General features: G+C 46.4%; 2 protein-coding genes and 1 long non-coding RNA gene across 6 annotated transcripts; all 3 read right to left on the bottom strand.

Annotated features, from left to right (window-relative positions):
* Nucleotides 1-5824: 5824 nt before the first annotated feature.
* Nucleotides 5825-7907, bottom strand: LOC103638218 (protein NSP-INTERACTING KINASE 2). Its single transcript, XM_020544322.1, has 3 exons — nucleotides 7843-7907; nucleotides 7571-7621; nucleotides 5825-6391 (listed from the first exon to the last, which is right to left on the bottom strand). The coding sequence occupies exons 2-3, from the start codon at nucleotides 7574-7576 to the stop codon at nucleotides 6113-6115; spliced, it is 285 nt and encodes a 94-aa protein (XP_020399911.1). The 5' UTR covers nucleotides 7577-7621; nucleotides 7843-7907; the 3' UTR covers nucleotides 5825-6112.
* Nucleotides 7908-8003: 96 nt separating this feature from the next.
* On the bottom strand, nucleotides 8004-9680 carry LOC103638219 (uncharacterized). The gene is made up of 4 exons (XR_558628.2): nucleotides 9560-9680; nucleotides 9410-9479; nucleotides 8857-9251; nucleotides 8004-8422 (listed from the first exon to the last, which is right to left on the bottom strand). It is a non-coding gene; the product is annotated as an uncharacterized lncRNA (long non-coding RNA).
* A 2898-nt stretch (nucleotides 9681-12578) lies between these two features.
* LOC100381508 (uncharacterized) lies at nucleotides 12579-24822 on the bottom strand. 4 transcript variants are annotated; one of them, XM_008660541.4, is made up of 12 exons: nucleotides 24287-24822; nucleotides 23753-23956; nucleotides 23521-23666; nucleotides 23150-23412; nucleotides 22800-22885; nucleotides 21174-21321; nucleotides 20668-21107; nucleotides 14168-14682; nucleotides 14024-14084; nucleotides 13628-13900; nucleotides 13221-13482; nucleotides 12579-13110 (listed from the first exon to the last, which is right to left on the bottom strand). In XM_008660541.4, the coding sequence occupies exons 1-12, from the start codon at nucleotides 24800-24802 to the stop codon at nucleotides 12755-12757; spliced, it is 3270 nt and encodes a 1089-aa protein (XP_008658763.3). In that variant the 5' UTR covers nucleotides 24803-24822; the 3' UTR covers nucleotides 12579-12754. The 4 variants fall into 4 exon arrangements, with proteins under 4 accessions (XP_008658763.3, XP_008658765.3, XP_008658764.3 ...); XM_008660543.3 differs by having other exon boundaries at nucleotides 23159-23412; nucleotides 24287-24816; XM_008660542.3 differs by having other exon boundaries at nucleotides 22800-22888; nucleotides 23159-23412; nucleotides 24287-24816.
* Nucleotides 24823-25712: the final 890 nt, after the last annotated feature.

The following is a 25712-nucleotide window of genomic DNA, read 5'->3' on the forward strand; positions in this document are numbered from 1 at the left end:
GCTATAAATGAATGGGATGCTCCTGAATCAAAAAGCACAGAAGCGGGAGTAAATTCAACGAGGAACTCACCGAGCACTACTCCCGGGGCTTGCTGGGCTTCCTGCGCGTCGACGTGGTTGACCCGGGCCCTGCCCTGGTACTGAGTCCTGCTCTGCTGGCTGTTGGAAGGGAGCGCCTTGGAGGTTGGTGCTGATGGAATCTTGGGGCCATTCACCGAGTTGGAGTAGGTTGGTCCTGGTGCCTTCAACTGGGGGCAGTTGTTTTTGAAATGACTGGGGTCCCCGCAGTGCCAACAGGCGTTTGCTGGCGGCTGGTTGCTTGCCACGGAGGGTGCCTGATGGGAGCTCTGACTCTGTTGACTGTAGCGTGATGGAGAGGGTCCAGATTGTTTATTGAAGCTTGGACCCCTGGGTGGAAGCCCAAAGGGTCGAGCTCTCTGGTGACGTTCTTGCTGTTGCGCTCGGAGGACCTGGAATTTTCTCTTGATGTGCCCTTTTTCTTCCTCTTTTGCTCTTTCCACTTGAATAGCTTTGTTGGAAAGGTGAGAGAAGCTGTGGAAGTCCTGGCTGGCGAGGATGGTCTTAAGTTCGGGTCTTAATCCTCTCAGGAAACGGGCCATCTTTCTAGACTCGGTGCTGACATCTTCAGGCGCGTAGCGGGCCAGCTCTGTGAACTTGTGCACATATTCACTGACTGTTCTCCCGCCTTGGGTTAGCTCCCGGAACTCATCCTCCTTGAGTTGAACTATCCCCTGGGGTACGTGGTGCTCACGGAAGGCTGCTTCAAATTCTGCCCATGTAGCATCTCTGACGGCTTCACTGAAAGTGTCCCACCATGCTAAAGCCATTCCTGAAAGCTGATGGGCTGCCAGCTGAACGCGCTGATTCTCAGGACATGCGATGGCTTCCAACTTCCTCTTGATCGTGCGAAGCCAGTCATCTGCATCGAGGGGATTGCTGGACCCCGCGAACGTGGGAGGCTTGAGTCTCAGAAATTCTCCCATCCTGTCCTGGGGCCTTCCACCGCCTGGGCGCTGGTTTTCCAGACTTCGAGTGAGGGCTTCAATGAGTCGGGTTTGATTGGCCAGAACTTGGGCTAGGTCTAGTGGTAGTTCTGGAGGTGCGGGGAGGTGGGTCTCACTCCCTTCTCCGCCAGCCTCTCCTTCAGCTCCTAGGGGAAGTCTTGCCCCAATCCCGGAGGCGGTAGGCGTGGTCCTATCCGAAGCCATCTACCATGGGAAGAGAGTCACTATTATGCACATGCCATTTTTTTAACTAGTTATTTTATTCATTACATCAAGCCATTACATTACATAGCATACTGCTACCACAAGCTCATCACACACGAGTGCTACCTAGGGTACCCCCGAACTCTTTCTCTAAAGTGTCCCCAAACTCCTTGAGAAGGTCATCAAGGCTGGCCAGGGACATGTCCTCGGGGTCGGACTGGTTCCTGGGAGGGTTCTCTTCCTGCTGCTCAGTCTGACATCCTTGGCTTTTGGTCTTCTTGCGGATTTTCCTTGCGGGGGCGAGCTTCTTCAGTTTCTTGTCGTAGTCCAATTTGAGGGTGCGGTAAGCTTCACGGGTATTGGCCTCTTCGCCTTCAGCTAACGAGAGGCTCTCTTGGAGGGACGCTTTTTCTTCTAAAAGTTCCCTGACTTTTTGCTCCAAGCTTTCCACCCGGGAGGTTAGGGAGGTGCAGTGGAGGGCGAGGTCATCATATTGGTTATCAAGGGTATGAAGGTATCCAGCCATGTAGACAATGGTGGGATCATTCTCAATAGGATCTCCTCCTGATAGGGCCTGAAGTCTTTTCCTCCAGGTGGGGGTATTCTTGTTGCTGGGTGGAAAGTAGCGAAGGGGGGTTTCAATGATTACGTTGTTGTAGTTCTGACACAGTTGTCGGAGGGCTTTTCGGGCGACATTTTGGCAAGCATCTAGGTAATGAACTCCGGTGAAAGTGACTTGGAAGGAACGTTGGTTTGGATAGCTTTGGCTTTCCCCCAGGTAGACTGCCATAGAGCATCTCATCATTCCGCCCTCGATATGCTCCGTCCAGACGTATTCCGGCTTCTTACGGATTCCCATGCGGAGCGCACAGCTTCGCAAGAGGCGTGGGAACCCTTCCACTTCCGAGCAGTAGGATGACTTAATGGCCAGAGAGGCTTCCATCTGGAATAGGAAAAGAAGGGTTTTGTTACAATCGGGGAAGGGAAGAGAAAACTTTTCTTGAGGTAAGAGGTATTTTCTTTTTAGAGTAAGTTTTAGGGTTAGGGCTGCGACCTACGGCCAGTCCTATGGGCTCTGATACCACCTGAAGCGTCCCGATCCTTTGGGACTCAAATGTGAAACAATTACTAGTCCCAGGAGGCTAGTAAACACATTCCTTACTTCAAATAGTACAGAGTTTAGATAAAGTTATTACAATACCGGGGTACAAGCTCGAGAGAGCCAAATGGAGAAGCGCAGGAGGAAAATACACTAGCCCAAGCCACAGGCAGAACTGGGTGCAGACACAGCCCTCTTAATCAAGCATAGCAGAAAAGAAGTCCTCGGCTGCTGAAAAACATAAATAAATCTGGGTGAATACACTAGGTATTCCGCAAGCCCACCCCGCTCTCGTAGAGAGAAAGAGACCTATGATGTACATGCTCAATTTGGTGGAGTTGTAGTCGCTCATCGTTTTCTTAGAGAGAGGCGGTTGCTTGAAGGTTTTCCCGTGGTATTACCAGTAACCAAAACTCAACCACCACTGAGCTTCCTGCTCCCGTGGCTTCATTTTCTTTTTCAAAACCCATTTAGACACACCTTTTCCTTGATAAGAAACTTAGAGAAAAAGTTCTAATTGCCATACCACACCAGACTCATCCATACCAGTGGACACGGACTATTCGAATAGGTTTCAACTCTGCGCAGAGGTGTACACTTTACCCACTAGTCCGGTTTCTGCGATCTCACCGTCGCGAGACCCGAATGCCGGATCTCTTTCCTTACTTGTGCATCCTAACCTTAACGGTTATCCGGAAGGAGTCAGGCCACCACCATGCCCAAACCGGACAAAACTTTCCCCCTCCTTATCCTCCCGGTGCTCCCCAGCCTTCTTAACCCTGGGGTTGGACCGCACGAGTTCGGATTGAGTGACTGCCCACACAGTCTCGAGTGGTTGTACGATAAAGGAGTACAGGTAGGGAAAATGACAAGCCGGTCCTTATATGAGGGGACGATCCTTCTGCTCACGCCTAAACCAGCTGAGCCAACACCTTAGGCCCTCCCCTAAACCAGGGAGTCCCTGATCATCCCACTCTCAAGGTGATGAGGGTGAGTACCCTTCATCGCATAACTTTTCAGAAAGAGGTTTTATTTGAAGAAACACTTTGCCCTACTTCCAGATCCACATTTCGTAATCGGAAATAATATGTTAATGCGGGCCATCTCTTACTCACAATGCAATATTCCCCCATAGTTCCCGGCCTAGGCAGTGGTAGAGAGAATAGGTAATTTATGCATCAAGGGAAGGATGGACTTGCCTTCGTCGAAGCTTTCCTGGCACAGAAGACCTACTTCCGGAAGTTCGGGCTCTGGTCCCTCTTCCGGGGCTACGGGTTCCGGACCAACGGTCCCCGCTTCTTCTAGGAAAACAGGCAATAAAACAATACATCAACAGGGATTTACAAATTATAGTGTGTCATTTTCTACATCATTATTGTATGTGGCCTTAGAAATTACTTTTGATAATTTTTGGTGCATAAAATATTGAGGGGACTAATTAAAGGAGGGAAAATGCTAAAAAGGAAAAAGAAAAAGGGTTTCAGCTCTGGTGGGCCGGGGGGAAGGATTCTGGCCCAGCCGGGCGTGAGCGCGCGTGGGCGCGAATGCGCCGGCCCAGTTGCGGCCCAGGGCAAAGGACGGTGCGGGCGCGTGAAGGTGACGGCGTCGCCGTGGGCCCCACGTGCCAGAGAGAACGGGAGGGGGAAGAGAACGGCGTCCGGTTGACGGGGGGGAATGGACCGGCCGTCTGCGGGGAGGACCCGGCCGCCGGTGGGCTCGGTGGCGGTTCGCCGCCGGTGGCCCGGTTCTTGGGCAATGTGCAGGTGTCTTAGCATGGGGAGAGGATGGCGGACCTAGAGGTGGGCTCAATTTGGTCAGAGGAGGTCGGGAGGGGGCTGTCCGCGGGGAGGTGGCGGAGCTTCGCGGCGGGGTTGCCGTCGGTGAGCTCTGGGCGAGCACTCGGGGTGGGGGAGTGGTGTATTGCGTTTGCGGCGAGGTGAGGAAGCTGCTAGGCTAACTTAATCGCTCGCTGGGCCAACAAAGAGGGAGAGAGAAGAGGGGGAGGGACTCACCGGAGAGGGGGAAGACGGCGGGGCTTCGCGAATTGGGCTCGGGCGAGGGGCGGAGGGTAGTGGTCGAGGCCGGTGCGAGGAAGAAGGAGCTCGGGGCGAGCTTTTTATAGGCGCGGGGGGGCAAGGGGAGCGGTGGAGCTCCCTGACTCCGGCGAGCTTCCCGGTGCCGCCATAAATGGCGCACAGCGCCGCCGAGGGGACGCTACGGCGGGGCTGTACCGGTGAGGACGCTTGGTCAAGGGGAGGAGGACGGAGCGGTGCCAAACTTTCCTGTGTGGCAGGATGGCAGAGGGGAGGACGGAGGCGACGACCGGAGGTGACCCCGGCGAGGAGACGGCGGACGGACGACGAAGCGGCTGACCGGTGGGGCCGGTCTGCCAGCGGGAGTGAGCGCGCGAGAGAGAGCGACTGGCAGGTGGGGTCGGCTTGTCAGCGAGAGAGAGAGGGAGTGCGGAGCGGGCTGGCGCGCGCGCGGAGGCAGGCCGGGAGTGGGCCGAAAGAGGAGCGCGGGCGCGAGAGAGGGGGGGGGTTGCGGGCGTTGGGCCGAGATTCGGTCCAACGGGGCAGGGAGAGGGTTTTTCCTTTTTCTTTTTACTTTTCAAACTCCATTTCCCTTTTTGCCCCTTTTTCTTTTGAATAAAATATTTTGTGAATAATCTAAATGTTTAGAAAGTAGAATCTAAGTGAGGTGCCTTGTGATCAAACAAAATGTATGCATAAGATGAAAGAAAAACTTAGTGGAGAACTTAGAATTAGAGGATGAAAGGAGGGGTAAAAGGAGGATTAGGGTTTCAAACCTAGATTGGGATTTTTGGGATGCTACAACTGTCAACTCGCTTGTTTCAAACGTTTTTTAGTTGGATTTGATCTCAACCTTCTTATGGACTTTTATAGGGTTACATGGCACTAGATTTTACAAGTGTGTCACCACTTGCAACTAGACTTATCTAGGTCGAGCTACCCATTTATGCCCATCAACTTCTTGACACTTAGAACTAACCGATCATTAATCTTCTTGCTTATCCTTTGAAAACTGAGAACTGACTATCGTCAATAAAGGTATGAAAATCATACAAGCTCAGTTTATCAATTTGTCTCTTCAAAACATATGTTAGTCACAATAATGATTGAAACTCAACTAGAGGTCTAGATCCTTTCATGGATATTTTAATTTTAAAGTTTCGATTAGTATAAATGTTTTATATGTCAGGGCTGTTTTAGTTGTATCCTCACCAATCTTTTCTAACTTTAGTAAAACTAGAACAGGCGGCGCCCTTACGGGCGCCCTACAGGGATGATGCAAAATTTGTAAAATGACGGTTATTTAAGAAACAAAACAGTACAATGTGACATAAACAATAACTGCTATAAGACATTTCAAAGAATAAGAATGATTCCCGTTCAAGTTTGGAAATCACTTCAAAAAAGAAAATCTTTTCAGACACATTAAGCAGTACTTGTACACAAAATAGCACTCAGTTTGTACTATCCACAATAAACATATCCCTGTGACCATAAAAAACATGACACAAACAAGCATGTATGGATATGGTAACAAAAAGGGAGAGCAGATGGCAATTAAAAGAAAGAAAGAATACACACATCATTTTGACCCAACTCTAAAAGCTTCCAAAAAGGTCAAATATTCCTACATGCTCATCCTGAAAGTAGTAGTAAAAAGAAAGTGTGTGCCACATAATGTGCGAACATGTTCAGGCCGCATCTCGGTCCAGAAAGCTCCACTGCTTGCAACAGCAGTGACGAATCGCCCATCAGGTCAGAGACTCAGAGTGGCAGCGACTGAAGGAAAAATTGGGCACCTTGAATTTGTGTGACTCTTTTGTGTGTTGTGATGCCTCCCACCGCTTTGCAAGCCCATCGCCCTCCAGCATCCTGACCACTTCTGACATCTTGGTCCTGTGACCAGGGAAGAACTGGGTACATAGAAGCCCCACTTGCACCATCTCCTCTAGCTTAATGCGGTCATATTTGCTCCCTAGGCCCTTGTCGACAAGTGTGTCCAGCTGCTTTTCTTGGTGCATCTTCTTCAGCTGAACAACATCAATGTCCATTAGCTCAGGTACGATCATATGCCACAAGTTATGTAGACCATATTAAATCGATATCACTCTAACAGACCCAATTTAAGACGGTTCCCTTCTAAACTAAGTCCAAGCAAACTGAACTTACTGTTTCTAGTGAAGCGAGTGAACTCCTCAAGCTCAAATAGCATGTTAACGCTCCAAAGTTTCAAATATTCTTTCCCACCCCTCTGTGATTTAGTTTTTACCCATGTCTAATGTTTCATGTGAAGTAAAAGGACATGAGAACTCAAGCATTGTTTAATACATTCCGGAGTGCTTCAGAGATGCACCCATGGAGTAAGATCAGTTTTTGACCATCAGAAGCCAGTACAGTAATTTGTGCTGGTAGCCTGGTAGACTAAGTGGTGGCACCTATATTATTGTCATTCGGTCATCGTAGGGACTTCTGTAAAAAAACACAGAAATCCCACCGTTTGAGTCTTAAGCAACAATTATTCTTGTTTGCTGTTGCAACAGAAGTACAGAACACGTACTTGGTGCACTCGTCGAGGATACCAAACTTACAACGACGGAAAAACAAACGAGCCTAGCAAAAGGAAGAGAGTGACTCCCACTTAACTCAATAGCGTATAGAACTTCTGAGGGTGTATTGATGGCATTGGGAGACACCTTAGTATCTGGGGGACAGTGATTTTTAAAGCAAGCTCATAATAACATTTTTCTCAAACAGGTAGGGGAGTTACGTATTTTTATATTAGAGAGAAAAGGGGGAGAAAGGCCATACAAGGCAACCATTACCTCATCTACGAAGTAAGAACAGGTTGCAAACAAACTTAATTAATGGGCAAATCATTTTTAGCTTTCATAGGGTGGTTTAAATGCAATTATTAACTTTTTTGGCAGTTTCTGGCATTGAAATAAACCCACAACGGCCAAAAAAAACTTGAGAACATTGCACTGTTTTGAGCTCATTGATATGCAGCATCAGTATTCAACTTGGCATGATGAAAAAGGCAAAAAAAGCCGCTATGAATGACCAAATAAACATAATATTGCAAGGAAAATCTCTGTATAAAGAACAAATGCATATTGTTATCCAGAATAGACACCATAAAAATATTGGTAACAGGCCAGTTGTAGAATAGACTAACACATCTGCATCTGCCTGGCTTGCAATAAACATACCTGCATAGCTACCTCCTTATCTTTCTCCTTTATTCTGGAAGCAACTCCCCACTAAAAGATGTAAAATACACGGATTAGCTCGCAAAATCAACCACATCAACTGTGCAAAGGATCGTTAGGCTCACAAAACACAGATGTAGATGATAACATGACGGAGGGGGAGTAACATCAAGTCATGAACCCTGAAATTATTAACCATCCTTGTACTCAGGCTGTCATAGCAGTTACACTGACAGAGTAGGAGGGTGGACATGTGAAAGGGCGTAGCGTACGCAAGTCGCTTCGGGCTGGTGCTCGAGCGTGACGGTCCTCTCGGGGAACTGCGGCGTGCCCCTGTGTTCTACAGCTGAAGGAAAAATAATTTGAGAGCGTGACCGTGAATACGGACGGATTGCACACACAAGCAGGTAAGTAGTGTGGACGTTACCTTGGTAGAAGACGTGGTGGTAGTCCCAGACGAAGCCGACGACGCGGGCATCGTGGGTGATGCCTGGTTCCAGATCAGCGAGCTGTACTCGAACACCCAGATCTGAGACATGGTCACCGTGTCTCCTTCCCCGTCTCCCGGCGTCGCCTTCCCTCTAGACCCTTTATGGGGGCATCAGCTGCGGGATTGCTCCTTTGGTTGGTGCGAGCGCGAGTAGAAGTAGGCAGCAGGAAGACAGGTAGGCGAAGCCGCGCAATCACCGCCTCCAGATCCTCTGCCCCCTTGCCCCAGATTCATGGTAGCCGGCGCGGGCACCGGTGCCTCCATCTCTATCGCGTGCTCGACCGCCCTCGACCGGCACGTGCTCCCCCGTAGCGGGCTAGAAGAGGTCGGAAGGGGCAGGGGAGCAGCAGATCCTTCAGATTCTATGTAAAAAGCAACAAAAAATCCGAATTGGTTAAAACTTTTCCACCAGATTTTGTTAATATTTAAAGTGAAGTATATGCATGAACAAATATGTATTCATTTTTCCATGTGCCAAATCGACTCAGCAACATCTGGGATGCACAAAGATCACAAAATATTCCCACGGCATGTTTCATGTCTTCTCTACCAAAGAAATGCAGTGCATATGAAAATTGCACAAGCAAGACTCTTTGTTTTATGCTTTCACATACTGACTGCAAAAACATGAAAAATGTTTTATTTACTATGGGTAATCACATCCACAACTGTATACCTGTTGATTTATCCCAGTTAAGCAAATAAGAAACAACAAATCTATCCACTGGTGACAAGCCAAGAGGGGATGCTAAAATAAACGTTAGCCATAATTGGCAGCAGAAATTAGAAACTTCACCTTGCTTCCAAAACGGCCAGAACGACCAATGCGATGGATGTAAAGTTCACGATTATTTGGGAGATGACAATTTATGACAAGTGAAACATGGAAATGAAAGAAATTTAGTCAATATCTCAAGCGTTAGCAAATAATATATAAACACATAGAAACATGACATGTTCACTTAGGCCATTCTCAAACAGTATAAAAGATGGTTCAAATAAAAAAATGTCCAAATTCTTGCCTGCTGAACGTCCAATCCTCGAGCCCAAACATCCGTAGTTATCAGCACATGAGTTGCGCCGGACTTAAAACTCACCCATAATTGCATCCCTTTCTTGTTGGGGCATGTCACTGTGCATAGCTAATATCGTGAAGTTATTGGTGCACATTTTTTTAGCAAACCAATCCACCTGGGTCCAAAAGAAAAATCTCAGATCAGCATCCAAACCATCAATGATGACAAGTGAGCAAAAGTTTTGGGGATAAAAGTAGGGTACGAATAGAAAAAAACAAGGTGCCTTTCTCTTAGTATTGCAGAAAATAACAGCTTGGGTGATGGCGAGTGTACCCTAAAGATCACAAAGCGTATCAAACTTTCACTCCTCTTTCTTAACAGCAACAAAGAATTGTTTGATACCCTACAAACGTGACACTATAAAACTTAGTAGCCAAAAAGACACCAAAATAGTTCAAAGCATAACTCTCAACGGCATTTTACCTCTAGGGTGAGCTCATCACACTTCACAAGGGTCCTAACTGGTTCAGTCGAGAGCTAGCTGTCAAAGGTCTACCAGTCCTGGATAGTATTGCTTATACAAGTTTGGTACTATGCTTCTAAGTTCTAACTTCTAAGAACTCCTATTGCTGCTTGTAGTGGTGTTAGGTACTCGTAAGAGATCCGAAGATTAAAAAACTTTGAAAAGCAATACTCTTATGAATATTTGTATACTATATTATATATACAAACTTAAAAAGAGAACATAAATTGTGCTTGATCATGTACAAGAAATGAAGAATGCAACTGCAGTTACCTTGTCGGTTAGCAGTTCCCATAGAACAATAGCAAAGCTAAAAACATCTGCTCTATGATCATAGGGCTTATGTTCCATGACCTGAAATTTCAATAATAACATGGAACATAAGAAAAGGAAAAATATGCAATTTTCTTCTGAAATACATATTCATGACGGTGCACCTCGGGTGCCATCCAAATCTAAGTTTCAGTTTGTGCGGTTAACATTGGAAATGAATGCACTTTAAACATTGGAAACAACATAGCAAGAGCAGTTAACATCAAAGTGAAAAAATCAAGTAATATCAGTAAAATCAATTGAACAAGAGGTTTCATCCCTATTTTCTTTCTATCCAGGAAGTCCAAGAAATTAACAACAGAAATTAGCTCAAACAGAGCATGTGGACCTAGCTCAGAAATTGAGGGCACAATTTTAAACTACTAATATAACATTGTTTTTTTTCATTTTAAGCATGCATTTTGCAAGTAGGTAGATTACCTCCACATGGCAATGCACATTAATACCATGTTACCTGGATGGTCTTTAATAAGAGCAATTAATATCAAAGTGAATAAATCAAGTAATATCAGTCAAATCTATTGAAGAAGAGCTTTTACTCCTATTTTCTTTCTACCAAGGGAGTCTAAGAAATTACTAACAGACGTTGACTCAAATAGAGCATCTGGACCTAGCTCGGAAACTGGGGGTACGATTTAGACTGCAAATATAATATTATTTTTCCATTCTAAGGATGTATTTTTCAAGTAGGTAGATTACTTCTACATGCCAATGCACATTACCACCATGTTACTTGAATGGTCTTAACAGCCAGATATATATGCTCGCTATTGCCCTATCAGCACCTATTTCATGAAGTCATCCCAAGTAATAAAGCAGAGGTCACCATCCAAATCGCCCCTGAAGCATCCATTAGGATGAGGCCTAATTAATTTGAAGGTTTCAAGTAAGGATAGTGCAAGCATTAACACCAATCCAAATGGCTGACTGTAAGCTACGCAACTGGATATTAACATAATATGGATATCATTGCTGACAGAGACAAATATAGTGTCTCAATTCAGTAGACAGCTTGCTTCATAGGCATGGACAGAGAAATTGGAATCCACGTTCTGAGATAGTATTTTTTCAGCTTCAGAATAGAAATCATACCTTTCCCCTCTATGAGGAAATACAACACACGATCAATAAGGCCCGTAGCATCCAATCCAGGGTCATATACAACTTCAAGTACTCTGCCATCACCAGGATGGAGACATTCAATCCTACCTTTATGTGCGGGAGCAGGCGACAGCTAGAGAACTGACCATCCATGCTTGTATCGAACATCAAGCTAGACTACAGATAGGTGCGCCCTAGGAAGACCCCCAATATGCCACGCCGCCTGCGGCAACGCCCTCCGGAATGTTGTGCCTCCACTGGTCCGGGAACGTGGTCTCACAGAGAAAGAAGAAGCGGACAGCATACAGAGAGAGCTCGAGGTGCTGCTGCTGCAAGGCAATAATAATGGAGACGAACGACGACAGGTAGCTTGGAAAGAGCATGACGGTGAATGTAGCAAGGAAAAGCAGCGCAGCAGGGATATGGTCACGAGCAAGGCGAGAGAAATGGTAGCAGGGAAGAAAAGGAGCACGCTGAAGCCAAGGTTGGTGGCCTCGCTCCTTAGACGAGCCGTGTGTCGGCGACGGTGGTGGGGACGAATGAGATCCAAGGGAGTATGGTGGTGTGTCGACGACGAGGAACTTACCTCCTCCGCCTCCACAGAACCACCTCTCCGAGCGGCGAGAACACCAGATCAGCTAATCTCTGCCTCCCACGGTGAGATGCACCAAGCAGGCCGCCGGTAGACGGCTAAGTCGCCGGCGAGCGTGAGGGGAAGCGGGAGGCGGCGTGGGACAGTGATTGAGAAGCAGGGGAGAGAGAGAGAGGCCGGAGGGAGCGGACGCGAGATAGCTCAACCAGATTTGATGATAAATTCGGGTCCATCGCGTATACATCGTGGTTGTCTTCTCCATACCACGCGTCAGCGCGAGACAGGCGGAACGACCACCGAATGCGGAGAGCGTTCCGAAACGCTTCAGGTTTTAAGGAACCTGATTCAAAAAAAATAAAACTAATATCCACAATATCTAGTTACTTCTCCCCATAAAATCTGCTGATTGTTGTAAACGTGCCAACACTGCTAACCGTAATTGTGGTGTCTCGGCGTCGCGCTATACATGGTGCTGACTGCTGAGCAAGACGGCAAGGCCACTCTCTTCTGTATACGGTACGGTGTACATAGGCTGCTTAGATTTCGGGCCCATGGCAGCAGTGCCCCTTCAGGGCTGACCCTGTTTAGCCGATGGAACTGCATACATTGTAAAAAATTGATCATGTTGTATTTTGTGGTCAATGCCTATCAAGCTGACGCTGTCGTATTTATTTAGATCCGAGTTCGTTGCAAGATGCTGCTATGTTGGATGGAGTCTGGGAACTAGCCGCTTATGACTTCTGAGCATGCGCGGCTATTTTGTAAACAAAGCAAAACGTCTGTGCAACAACCACACAACCCGTACCCTTTTGGCATCCTACGCGTACTCGACCATATTTACCCACAACTATGTTCGAAACAGACAATCTACCATTAAATTTACCACCGTCAGGACTTTTATTTAAAACTAATCACTTGCTGCTTATAAAACCGTCTGTGCAGATTGCTGCAGCTCAAACGCAAATGAAGGCTTTAAATCATACTTAGTAACACGAAAGAAATACATAATGCAGTGACAATATGTCACCGCTGTAATTAATTTAGTTAGATTACTTGGTTCTTCCGCTCAACAACGTCATCAGAAACTCCAGTCCACGATTACACGAGACAATAACAGCAACCTATAAGGCTATAACGACTCCTCATCGGATGCATCCTCCTCGCTCGTGACGTCAGACTGCCCGTCCAGCTCACTGTCATCAGACGCGGTAGCAGGTTTTGCAGACATCTTGCTCAGAGCAGCAGTCTTGCTTGCTCTCTGAGAACGTGCAGCAGCAGTCATACTGGGAGTGGCTGGAACCCTGCTTGCCGATGTTGCAGGCACGTCAGCTTCTCCCGCTTCCTCGTCACTGTCATCGCTAGAGGACGGTGCCTGTCTCGCTCTTCTCCTGGCAGGAGCCGGAGGCCGGACTGACCGTGGTGCTGGTGTAGGAGGCACTGCTTGATTGGTGTCCAACTTGAAGCCATCATCGAATCCTAGTTTCTCTGAGATAACAACAAGAATAAGGTACGATAAGAACCATTAGAAATGAAAGCTTGCGAAGATGCAGAGATGGATGGACATGATTTAGGTTCTTATTTTCCATTAGACGTACTGAATATGGCATCTGCGTCATCTTGTGCAAGTTCTTCGTCTGGACAGGCATCAAGCGATCTAAGCCGTGCAGCCATTTGAGCTAGCTCCTTCCCGAGCTCCTTGTCGGAAGCCACTGAAGCAGCCAAATGATTCACAAGGCCTCTCATGCACTTGATGGCCTTCTGTTCTGATTGCCGGAATCTTAGAAGGACCACAACCTTGCACAGGGCCAAAGCATATGCTTTCCCAGCTGCGGTCTTCTTATCTGGGCAACTGGCTACCTAGAGCATTTGCACCACATGATGTCAGTTTTTCCCTAGAACTTATATAGTATAATTCACACCAAAAAAATGAGAGGATATTTGTTTGGTGTCCAGCAATATTAGAATAAAATGTACATGTATTTCCTGGATTATTCAATGATACCTCTAGTGCTATACGGATAGCAAGCCCTTCCTCGCTGATGTCAAAATTGTTTGACGCATCTGCTAAACCTGAAGCACTTTCAGAACTTTTTGAAGCTTGGTCCATACTTTCGGTTGAAAATAATTGGGTTTGCACCATTTGCACCATGAAACGAGAAGCTTGAACCGCAAGTTTCCGTCTCTTTGAAATAACATGAGTGCTACCCCCAGCATTACCATATAAACCAGGCCACATGGCTTTCATGACAGGTACAAATGCGTTGCAGATACAACTCTGTCAAAAGAAAGGCAATCAATAAATTTGATCTGAGCTTATTCAGTCGGTCAGTAAATTTGACCTGGGATAAAGTCACGTAAAATAATTTGAGCCAGTGTATGGTAAGCTTTATCAGCTTGCCTTGTGTTTATCTGAAAGTGCTGGATAGTGCTGAAAGAAGACAGACATACATTGTTTCAATCTGAAACAGAAAAAAGAAAGCATTTGTGAGAATAAAAAGAAAACAAATGTGTTTAAGTAGCAGAGGATAAATGAGCGATTGACCTTTCGAGCTCTTTAGTTTCCTCTGAGAAATACAATTTAATGAGTTTAGCGAGGATAACAGTATGCAAATCAGCAGGTATACTTGCAAAATTCCCACTGAGGAGAAGAATCTTTGCAAAACCTTCACCAAGAATGGTTGGGACATTATCATGATTGTCACCCTCTAGATCGAATTCCCAGTGATCTTTATGAAATCCAGAAAATAAAATATCAAGAACTCCAATGTTTAGATCATCATCATTCATATCAGAGAGGTCAACTTGAGTGAACTGAGATTTTTCGTAGCTAGGATCTGGCGATTCAATTCCAATGGCTCGATCTATTTCTTGTGGCCCATGCCAAGTTACAAGGTCAATCAAGGCCTTGCATGCTATGGCACTAACCAAGTCAGGCCCATTGATGAAAGATAAGCGTAGCTGCTTCACCAACTCTGCATTAGGTCTGTTCTCTAACAGTCCAAGGAGACAAAGGCATCTTAAAGCAGCCCTTTGTACATCAACATGATTTTGTTTTGCCTACATGAGATAAGATCAAAGACATAAACGTTATAATTCAGCTCAATTTAATTAATAGCCACAAGAGCAAATGTAGTGTATACAGGAGCTGAAGAATATTAGCAGAAAGGAAGGAAATCTGGGTTTGGTTAACAAACTTAAGTTTGACTCAGTTTATTTATGAAAAATAGTATCAATATTTAAAACTCCAAATAGGTATATTATTATTAAAAGGAAAAGGTCCAAATTACTCCCACACATATAGTCAATGTTCACAACTTCACATAACCCCTAATGTGTTTTTTTAGTTCATTTTTTTTCTCGGATGCTCAGGAGGACTGCACCATTTTATAAATTAAGAGAGGGTACATGGTCATTAGAAGACCAGAAAATACAGAAGAAAAGAAAAAGAAAACTACAAAAGAAAAGAAAAACAAAAATACAAAACTAAGAACTCCTTACGGAGGCCAGAAACAAACATACATAAACTAGTCCATAGGAACACAACCATCAACCAGGCGAGACAAAGATGCCTCCAACACTCAAATAGCAGGGAGAGGGGCTGCCAGGTAAGATAATCCCTTGGCACCAGCGGCCATCCACCTACTCCTCTCGTCTTCAAACTGATTGAAGATTAAAGACAGACAAGGAGACCCATTTTCAAAAACACATCTATTGCGATGAAGCCAGATCAGCCAAGCTCCCAAGATGATAAGGGAATTGAGACCCTTTTTGGAGAGCCCAGTAACTGTTTCTGAGGCATTTTCCCACCAATCTAAAAAGGAGGTAACAGCTGGCTGAGGAGCTAAGGAATGCATACCAAACTTTCTAAGCACCTTATACCAGAAAACCCTGGCAAAGACGTGTGAGACAAGCAGATGGTTTATAGATTCAGCATCCTGATCACATAAGGGACATTTGTTCGGATGATTTAATCTGCTCTTGGCGAGTCTATCTGCTGTCCAACATATGTTCTGAGCAACAAGCCAAATGAAAAATCGGCACTTTGGTGGCGCCCAAGTTTTCCACACTCGCTTATAGTGCCCAAAATAGCATGATCCCATAAAAAGACCATTATAGGCAGCCCTTGCAGAGTATCTTCCATCTGGAGCAATGCTGAAAATGTGCTTATCCTCCCTGTCAGGTTGCAACTCAAAGCCTGAAAGCATTTCCCAAAGACAAAGATAGTCTGGTAAAGCTTCAACGGTGAGGGCTCCCCGGATGTCATCATTCCATCGACCATTGGATAAAGCTTCTTTCACAGTTCGTTTCTGCGCCAATCTTTTAGGAATTATACCAAAAAGCCTCGGGGCCAGCTCAGAAATTCTTTCCCCATGCAACCACCTATCAGTCCAGAACAGGGTGTTTGCACCGTCCCCCACTTTGGTAATCAGGCCCTGGCAAAGAAAGCACGGGCTTTGGTCGGGATTTGTATAGAAAGGTCAGCCCAAGGGCGTCCAGGCTCAGTTTTTTGCAACCACAACCATCTCATTCGGAAAGCCCAGTAGAGCTCCTGAAGACTAGAAATACCCAGGCCTCCCAGATTAAGGGGTCTACAAACCTTTTTCCATGCTACCAAACAGTGCCCCCTTTAACTTCTTTTCTACCCTTCCAGAGAAATCGTTTTCTTATTTTATCAATCGCCTCTAGAGCCCAATGAGGGATGTCAACTGCCATTGCCATATAAATAGACATGCTAGTAAGCACATGTTGCACCAGGATTCTTCTCCCTGATCTAGTCATTAAATCCGCCTTCCAATGCGGCAGATGATAAGCAACCCTTTCAACCAAAGCCATAAAATTATGTTTGCTTAACTTATGAATGGAAAGAGGGAGACCCAAGTACCGGCAAGGGAAGGCAGTCACGGCACAAGGCAGCAGGGGCAGGACTTCCATAGTTCCATTAAGGTGTCTTCAGGGCACCTGATGCAAAGAATGCTGGACTTTTGTGCATTATTGTAGAGGCCAGAAGCGTCTCCAAACAACTGGAGAAATTCCAGAGTGACAGAGATATCAAAGGGTGCAGGGTGTAGGAACAAGACCACATCATCAGCATACATAGAGATTCTGTGCAAACTCTTCCCCCTTGAAAGTTGCTGAAGCAGCCCTCCTTCTTCTGCTTTAATGAACAGAAAGCCCAAAATATCCATTGCAAGAATGAAAAGCAATGGGGATAGAGGGTCTCCCTGCTGAAGCCCTCTTTTATGCTGAATATGTGAACCAGGGAAGCCATTGAGGAGCACCTGTGTCGAAGAAGAGGCCAACAGGCTGCAAATAATATCTCGCCAAATCTGACCAAAACCCATCTGCACCATGACTTCAATAATAAAGGACCATGAGACTGAGTCAATGGCCTTTGTGATGTCCAATTTAAATAGCAGCCTAGCCATCTTTTGTTGATAAAATAGCCTCGATGTTTGCTGGACCAACATGAAGTTATCTTGAATAAATTTTGCTTTTATGAAAGCACTCTGATTAGGGGAAACCATCAGATGCAGCTTTTTGGCCAAACGGTTTGCAAGGATTTTTGTGATTATTTTAGCAAAGCTGTGCACAAGACTTATAGACCGAAAATCCTTAACCTGATCAGCCCCTTCGTGCTTCGGGGTCATAGTGATATAAGCAGTGTTTAGCTTGCTGAAATTGCAGAACTTTCTGCTCCAAACTGCTGAAGTTGCAGCCAACACCTCATTCTTAATAATCCCCCAGCAAGATTTGTTAAACCGCCCTGTGAAACCATCGGGTCCTGGAGCCTTATCAGCAAGGCATGTCTCTAAGGGTCTCCCAAACTTCTTGATTAGAGAAAGGAGAATCCAGATCAGACATATTATGTCTAGGAACACCAAGGGCCTCCAAGTTTATCGTCCTGTTCCTTTCTCTGTACTGACCAATGAGGTTATAATAAAAACTGATCTACAGCAGCAGCTTTCTCATTATGAGCAGTCAAAATTCGATCTCCATCCACAAATTTTGCTACAAAATTCTTCCTTTTGCAGTGCCGGGCATGGAGATGAAAAAACTTGGTGTTAGCTTCTCCTTCTTTGAGCCAAGAGATTCTGGAGCGAAGTCTAGCAATGGTGCGCTTGAAAGAGGACAGCAACAGGCAATGCTTTTTCAGCCTGTTCTTGAACTAGACCACAAATGCCGTGAGCTGTCTCTCATCCTGAGCCATTTCCACCCTGTGAAGCACCTCTTTGGCCAAAGCAAGTTGAGATCTCACATGTCCAACCTTGTTGGCGCTCCAGCCTTTCAACTGCTTAGTCGTCTCCTTCAGTTTTTTATCAAGGGTCAGGAAGGGACAATTTTCCTGCTCAACAGAGTGCCAAGCAAACTGTACAATATATAGGAGTACATGACTTGGAGGGCAAGAAGTCTATCCTAGAGACAAGGAAGGTTATCTCGGGATTGCAATCAATCCTAAATCAACCATATCAGAAGTTGCCAAATATACTCTAACATCCTCCGCAGCCGTAGCGTTAGCAACACGAACGGACAGACTGGAGAATAATGGAGATATCCCCCACAGTCGAAACGCCGGTGCGAATGCTGCGACTGGAGTAGCCCATGCAGATGATAGCCCTTTGTGCCGATAATGTTGAGGCAGCCGAGTGCAAGGGCGTCGAGCCGTCGTCGAGGTGTCGGGTGTAAGGTAGCCATGGTCGAGGAAGTTGTCGAGAACGTCGGAGAAGACAAGCTACACAAGTCACGGGCGCACGAGAAGGCCCACAGCGCGCCAGAGGACGCCATGGTGACGGTGGCGCTGAGAAGCAGCCGTAGACGAAGGCGCAATGCGTCGAGGCAGATAAGGGTGTCAATGTCGAGGGCGACGCGTCAAGCAGCCATGGATGATGTGTGTTCCAGGTTTGCCAAGCCTAGAAACGTGTCGTGGATGAATGCACGTGCCGGTGGTGCCAGTACCAGACGTACTAAGTAGAGGGCCCCAACCATACGTGCCAGCATCTAAGGGACTAGCAGAGAAGGCCTCCGCGACGGTTGTGGTGCAGCACGGCGGGAGTGACAGTGCAACGCACGGTTGTCAGAGCGGAGTAGACGAAGTACGAGGACGAGACGATGCTGGCGACGATGTTGTGCTGAACGAAGCAAAGAGGTAGGTGTGGCGACACATTGAGGTTCCTGGAGTCGCGGCGGCTAGAGCCACGACACATAGGAAACGAGCCTCAATGGCACCACTGGAGCGCGATGGCAGTGTTTGTCGGCGAAGAACTCGATGATAAATGCAGTGCAGACTGGCGACGATGGCTGGCACGCCTAGGACAGGCGCAACACCAGCGCAAGGTGTTGACGCAGCACGCAGGAGGACACGCAGCGCAGAACGACGGGTGCCGGCGCAGCTCGCATGTGTCGAACAGCTTGCTCAAACCGTGCGCGGGATACGCGCAACGACGAAGTCGACGACGATGTAGATGCAACGATGTTGGTCGACGACAGACGGCGATGTTGTGCCCGAGGAGGCGACACAGCGACGGCCCTCTTGCTTGGCGAAGCATCGTGCGATGGACGACAAACGTCTCGAGAGGGTCGTTCACCCGCGATTAGTTGATCAGGCTGACAGCGTGTGAGTCGGAAACGACGATGGTGATGTCGATGGTGGAGCCTCCCAATTGGTGGTGGCGGTGATGAGCCAGCAAAGATGGACGTGCAGACGAAGGGGCGCGACACAGGCAAGCGTTCCGGTTACGCCGCAGGCCACACCAGTTGCACCATCAAAGAAGATGAAGAAGTCGGTGTTGTTGAAGCTGATGTCGAAGGCACGCGAGTCGACTGGCGATGGGCGATGGAGACGCTAACTCGATCACTGACCGGGAAAACAAAAAAGATGCAGCAACGACAGATATGGGGAATTCACCGAGGTACCGATAGCCAGTCCACCAATCCTTTGTTCCCCTACCGAAGAGAAATAAGTCACGGAGAAAGATAGCAGAGCTTAGAACAGGGAAGAGAGAAAAGGCACATCCAGACCATCATCGTAGCGACCAAGGGGGCGGCGCGTCCCGTCATCACAGTGACAGGGAGAAGGGCGTAGCCCGCGGTCACCACCGCGGCGCGACCTGGCAGCGGAGAGGCGGTGTGGCTCGGCTCGACGATGGAGAGGCCCGGCGACGGAGGACGCAGCACCATGCCCTTCTGATGTGCAAAGGGGCCTGTGCGAGGGCACGTCTTGGCGGAGACGCGTTGGACGAAGGAGGTCGTGCGGCGACGGCAGGGCCCGATCTGGCCAGCGCTGACCTCCACGCGGAGGGACGACGCGCTGATGCCCCGGGATGTAACCGGCAGTGGACAGGCCAGCAGCAAGAGTCGGAGACGCCACCATGGCGGTGCACGACCCAGCCGGCGGGGGGATTTGACCCGGCCACAACCATCACCACGAGGCGTGTGGAGGTGCCGAATCCAGCAGGTGCATGTCGACAGGGGCCGATCCGAGCAGCGCAAACGGTGAGTTTTTTTATCTACTGCTACTTCGACTTGACGTGATGACGACGATACCGGCCGCGCATCCTACGAGGGCGCTGCCCCCGGCGATCTCCCAGGGGGGCGGGGCGACGGTGGCAGCGAAAGACGCATGTTAGATCTAAAACCTAAACTCGCGATACCATGAAGTAGAGAATGCGTATAATGTGTGGGATGTATTGCATTGAGCCTCTAGGGAGAATACATAGGAGTACATGACTTGGAGGGCAATAAATCTATCCTAAAGATAAGAAAGGTTATCCTAAATATAAGGAAGGTCATCCCGGGACTACAATCAATCCTAAACCAACCATATCAGGAGTTGCCTAATATACTCTAACAAAAATGTATTCTGTAAAAAAATCTAATGATACTTATTTAGTATCATAGGCATTTATATCTTTTTTATATAAATTTAGTCAAACTTAGGAGAGTTTGAACGATAATATAGAATTGCGTCCTTTTTTGGACAGAGGGAGTATAATATAAAGTACCATACAGTATACACAGAGAGAAATGTAGAACAACTGGACTTACTGCGGGAAGCAACAAAGAGTGAAGCAGTTCTGAAGGCTCAATTGCTGTGGCCTGGAGATTCCGTAAGGTTGAAGTATTCTGAAGCAGAAGACCTGTCACGGCGAGACAGTGCATCCACTGCATGAAGTCAGCTGTTCTCTCCCTGCAAGGTCTAGCCAGCTCTTCAACAACAGTGGAAACCACCATTTCGAATTCACCAACAGAAGAATGCACTTTTTTGGCCAACTCCGCCACTGCTTTCGCCCAGTCTTTGTCTCCTCCAAGACTCACACCGTCTCCAATTGCAATCTGGTTCCCATCATCATCAACTTCATGTTCAAGAGGCCTGACGAGAAGCTCATGCAGAAAAGAACTTGCAATCTTTCGGTTCATAGTATCAGAGAACTCAAGCATTTCACCAAGTAGCAATAATTGCCTTGATGTGAAGTGATAATTTGGTCCTGAAATGGTAGGTAAGCAATAGAAATAGACCATACATAGAAAGAATGATAGCTATTCCTGCTTACCGGCAGAAAGGTGTGCCTTTACCAAATCAACATAATCAGTAATTGTGCTAGGAAGGACACTGTCGAGAAGGTCGTTTTTATCAGTAGCCTCAGAAGCATATACCGCTGCTTCCGCACCTGTAGTTGCTGCAGCCTCTGAGCCTTTGACCTATAGAATAGCCATTGACTTATAATAGATAAAGTATTGATTTAACTTTAAAGAATGGTATTGCCATCCAGGAAGAAGTCAATATCAGCCAGTAGAACTAGCAAATAAATTTCGATAATTACGACATTTAAATTAGCAGAACACATGTAGTTCCATGCTTGCTCTAAATTAGATCCAAACATCCGATCAGAAGGTCAATAACGATAAGGAAGGCATGGTCAGCATGGCTGAGAACGTCCGAAGGAGGGGAGGGATGTCATTAAGTCAAAGAAGATATCGAGATAGATTGAGAGGAAGACGGGTGAAAATAGGACAAATATTTCCTGATTATCCATTGGTTGAACAGGTTTAGATATTAAATGGATAACCCTTATCTAAATACGGCCATCCAACACCATATTCAAGTCAAGTACTCAAAGTCAGATACCTGATACAGATATGGGATTCATATCAATATCCGACTCAAAATCTGAAAGATAAACAACTACTCACATTTGTATCTTTACATATCCATTAAGGGAGAAATACTAATTCTGTAATCAACCATCTTCTTAGTTATCATTCAGAGTAAAACCATGTCATCATATAGTAGAGGCCTAACAATAGAAACCTAGAGGTAATTCACTTAATAAATAAACTAATCAACTCATATTTGCAGCTCCTGCAACTAATCAGCTGGTATTGTTGAGAAATGGCAATAGTTACAAAATATTACAACATGTCAGGTAATCTTGACATGATATGAATGATGCTTGGAAAGGATTGTTTCTTCTCTCTAAGTCATCTAAAAAACAACTAACTCCTTGGCAACACTAGGCATCTGTCAAGGGCCTTAGAATCTAGGGAAGGGGGCCTCGGCTACGTAGGTCGTACCCTCGGTCCGTCTTCTCCGGTGAGGTTTTACCCCTCTTCCGAAGGCTTGAGAGTGGTAGGGATGAGGGAGGAAATAACTGTGTTATTGCTTGTCTCCCATAGGAGCCGGCTACAGGGCTTTATAGCCTGAGTTGTAACAGAAAAGGGAAACTAATCTCCACTGATTTAGGGTCTCTACTAAATGGAAACTGATCTCTATAATTTAGGATTTCTGCTAATCTCTTTCCTCTTCTAGCCGGCCTTCCTTCGAGGTGGCGGCTGCATGCCCTGTGATCCCTTCCTTCTTCTAGCCACTGATTTCCTGGCTTTCCATTTCTGCTGCTCTCTCTGCAGCGCGCCTTCCGTCTCTTGCGCGCCTCCGACGGTTATAGGGGAGACCCCACATGACAGCATCCTAGAGCTAGTTACTGATACCACACTTCGGCATGCAAAATTATACTATTATAGCAAAAGCAAAGGTCAAATTTTCAACAAAAGAAATGTTATACTTCTGTGTGTATCTACACTACATTGAACAGTTGATAACAATACAATGTTAAGAATTAGCTTCTTCCAAAAGTAGCATAAAAATGTTGCATAACAAGGTAAAATAATCTGGTGGTCACCTGAGCTTCAGCTTGCAAATGCTTGCACATGATTTTCCAGTAAAGAGCAACCTCAGCATCCATGAGTTGAATATTGGAATCTCGTTCTGCTGAAAATATTATAAGAATGATGATACCGAGCAGCAGAAAGAGGATGAATGAGCAGAGACAACTTGATTCTTCTGTGTTTTCAAACAAACGAACTTGAAAAAACATAGATTGCATGGGGTTATCTTTCAGGTTTATTCATTTCATTGGAGTTAGTTACTTTGTCCTTTGTCAGAGATTCATATTCACAATGAACATGAACTGAGCAACAAAATCTGGAGAAAGGTCAGTTTGAAAGTAGGAGACAGACTGGGATGAAGAACCTTTTTCACCATTTGCAGTGAAGTACTGCCTAATACTGTGCCCATCTTGCACTCGCAAAGCACCATCTTTTAGAAGCACTGCCATTACAGATTCTCCAACTGATTCATATGTCTCGACATCAAGAAATCTGAGAAGGGAAATCACATCCCCTCCACAGTACTTAACAAGCCACTCATCCTTCAGCATCTTCAGGCACTCGTTGTTTACTGAAGCAGACCTATCAGATAGGCCCCTGTGAAGGACAGTAGTCCTTTGCTTAATGCTGAAACCAAAACAAAACAAAGAATAAAAATTCACTGATACAGTAAGTTTTGTGCTTTTCATGCACGTGCATTGGTCTGTTCTAATTCCAATGTATGTGATTACTCACCTAAGAGTCTGCAGGGGAAATTTAGTTGCAAGCACAGAATATGCTGCTCGTCTAACTGATTCACTAATGTCAAGCATTGATTCAACTACGCTCTCTAGTGTATTATTTGATGGTGGAAGAGAAAAAACTATTGTCTTCCGAACCTCCTTCAAAAATGAAACAAGGCCACAATTAGATACAGAGAGATGAACACGTCGAATACTAGTAAGCTATTAAGAACGATATCACATACAGCATTCGGCTCATTGTCTAGGGTCTCGAGGAATAGGTCAACAATGCCACCATCCTCTCCTTCAACTGCAAAACGGGACAATGCTCGCACAGCATAAGTGCGAATTGCAGCATTCTTATCTTGAACCCGGACCTTCATGCCATCAATTACTTCATCCCAAATCTCATCGCTCACCTCAGCATCATCTGGCAGCCGCATTATAATCTGCAAGCAGAATTGCAAATGCAATCTGAGTCGAAGGGGTCAACAATATGCAAATGAAGGACTTGCCATAACACTTCGGCGCAACTAGAACAAAATATGACTGATGATGACTAAATAAATCAGGCAACTTGTTACAAGGGCAACATCCGGACAAGTGCTTTATTGAAGCATATTTGCACAAGAGAGCTGAACCTAAGCTCAGTAGAAAAAGAACACAATTAAACACAACATACATTTAACATCTATAAACACCTCTATAGCGTGCTGACTAAGGGAAACTAGTTTTTCACTAAAATGGAGGCAACGTTTCCAGTGTTTTTCTTAGGTCACCTCAGAGATGATTTGGCATGCGCGGAATCGCGCGGGACGGTGCGCGGCCTTGGACGCGGTGACGAGGAACCGAAGGAACTCCTCGAGGAACCCGTTCCCACCATCGTCGGCCGATGATGCGGAAGCGGACGCGAAGGCAGAGATGAAGCGGGCGACGCGGTCAGATTCAGCGGATCGGCGGGCGAGGGCGAAGAGCGGCGTGACAGCGACGTGGAAGGCTGCGATGAAGAGGCGGCCGCCGCCTCCTGAAGAGGAGCGGAGGGCCGCGAGCTCCCGCAGCTTACGCGGTTGCACGGCGTGGGATGCGCGGCACTCGTCCAGCACCCGCGCCACCTCGCGCGCGAGACGATCGGAATCTCCAGCGCCGATGACGGCCGCGGCGGGCGCCATGGGGTACACCGTACACGGAGGAGGCGGAGTGGGTTTTGGGAGTGGGAAAGGGGAAATTTTTGAATCGTGGAGAGGGAACGGGATGAAATCGCTGAAAACATTGGAGCGGAACGTGCGCGATGCCATCACACTGCACAGTGGGACCGGTGTACGCGGTCACGCAGTGGTCGTTATGGGCTGGGAAAGTGGTTTTGTTATGGGCTCGTGCTGGGCTACAACTAATCACCTGGTCAGCTTCTCACTCGCAATAAATATGTTTCTCTTCTCTCTCTTCTCTATCTCTACTGCTATAAAACGTCAGTTTCGATAGTTGTTCTGCAACATGCGCAAAGCGTGTAGGTCTATTCTTCTTCTCTATCAGTGGGTTGTTACCCTATAGATAGATCGTTAAAACCACTCAAGCCCCTATTAGTGGGGCCGTTACTGAACAAATAGGTCGTGAGAACCCCACAAACCCAACACGACAGAAGTCGTCGCACGCAGCGCAATGCTCCTCGTAGTATCATCTCGTTAGGTAAAGATGAGCGAGCAACCGAACAGGCTAAGGGTCAGGTTCTTTTTCAACTCATATTTTTCTAGGCTTGTTAGCTAAAATAAAGTGTAATTTTTGTTCTTATATGTCGTCGCAACGCACAAACACCGTACTATTAAATAGAAATTATGTGTTTTCCTCTATAAAAAGTAAACAACATAGTTAAAAAATTAGAGCAAATTATGTCCATCGTACCATAACTTAACAGGTGACTACAAATTGATCCAACGACTTATAAACTGTTCAAGTAAATACCACAACTTGATAAATTGGTGTATGCAAAATCCAAACATGCTAATATGCCAAAATACGTACTCACCGGTTAGGATTAGAATTAATGGATAATCTAGCCAATATAAACATTCTAAACTAAACATGAACAATACTATATTGTTGCGTCTTTTTAGCCCAATACTAACGAACCCTACAACATGTGCACGGTGTGCAAGACCTTAGGATCGGCTCTACGGGTTGACAGAACGTCTACTAAGGTAGGTCACCAAA

The sequence above is a fragment of the Zea mays genome, chromosome 9, assembly GCF_902167145.1.
Source record: "Zea mays cultivar B73 chromosome 9, Zm-B73-REFERENCE-NAM-5.0, whole genome shotgun sequence".
In the NCBI taxonomy this organism is placed as follows: domain Eukaryota; kingdom Viridiplantae; phylum Streptophyta; class Magnoliopsida; order Poales; family Poaceae; genus Zea; species Zea mays.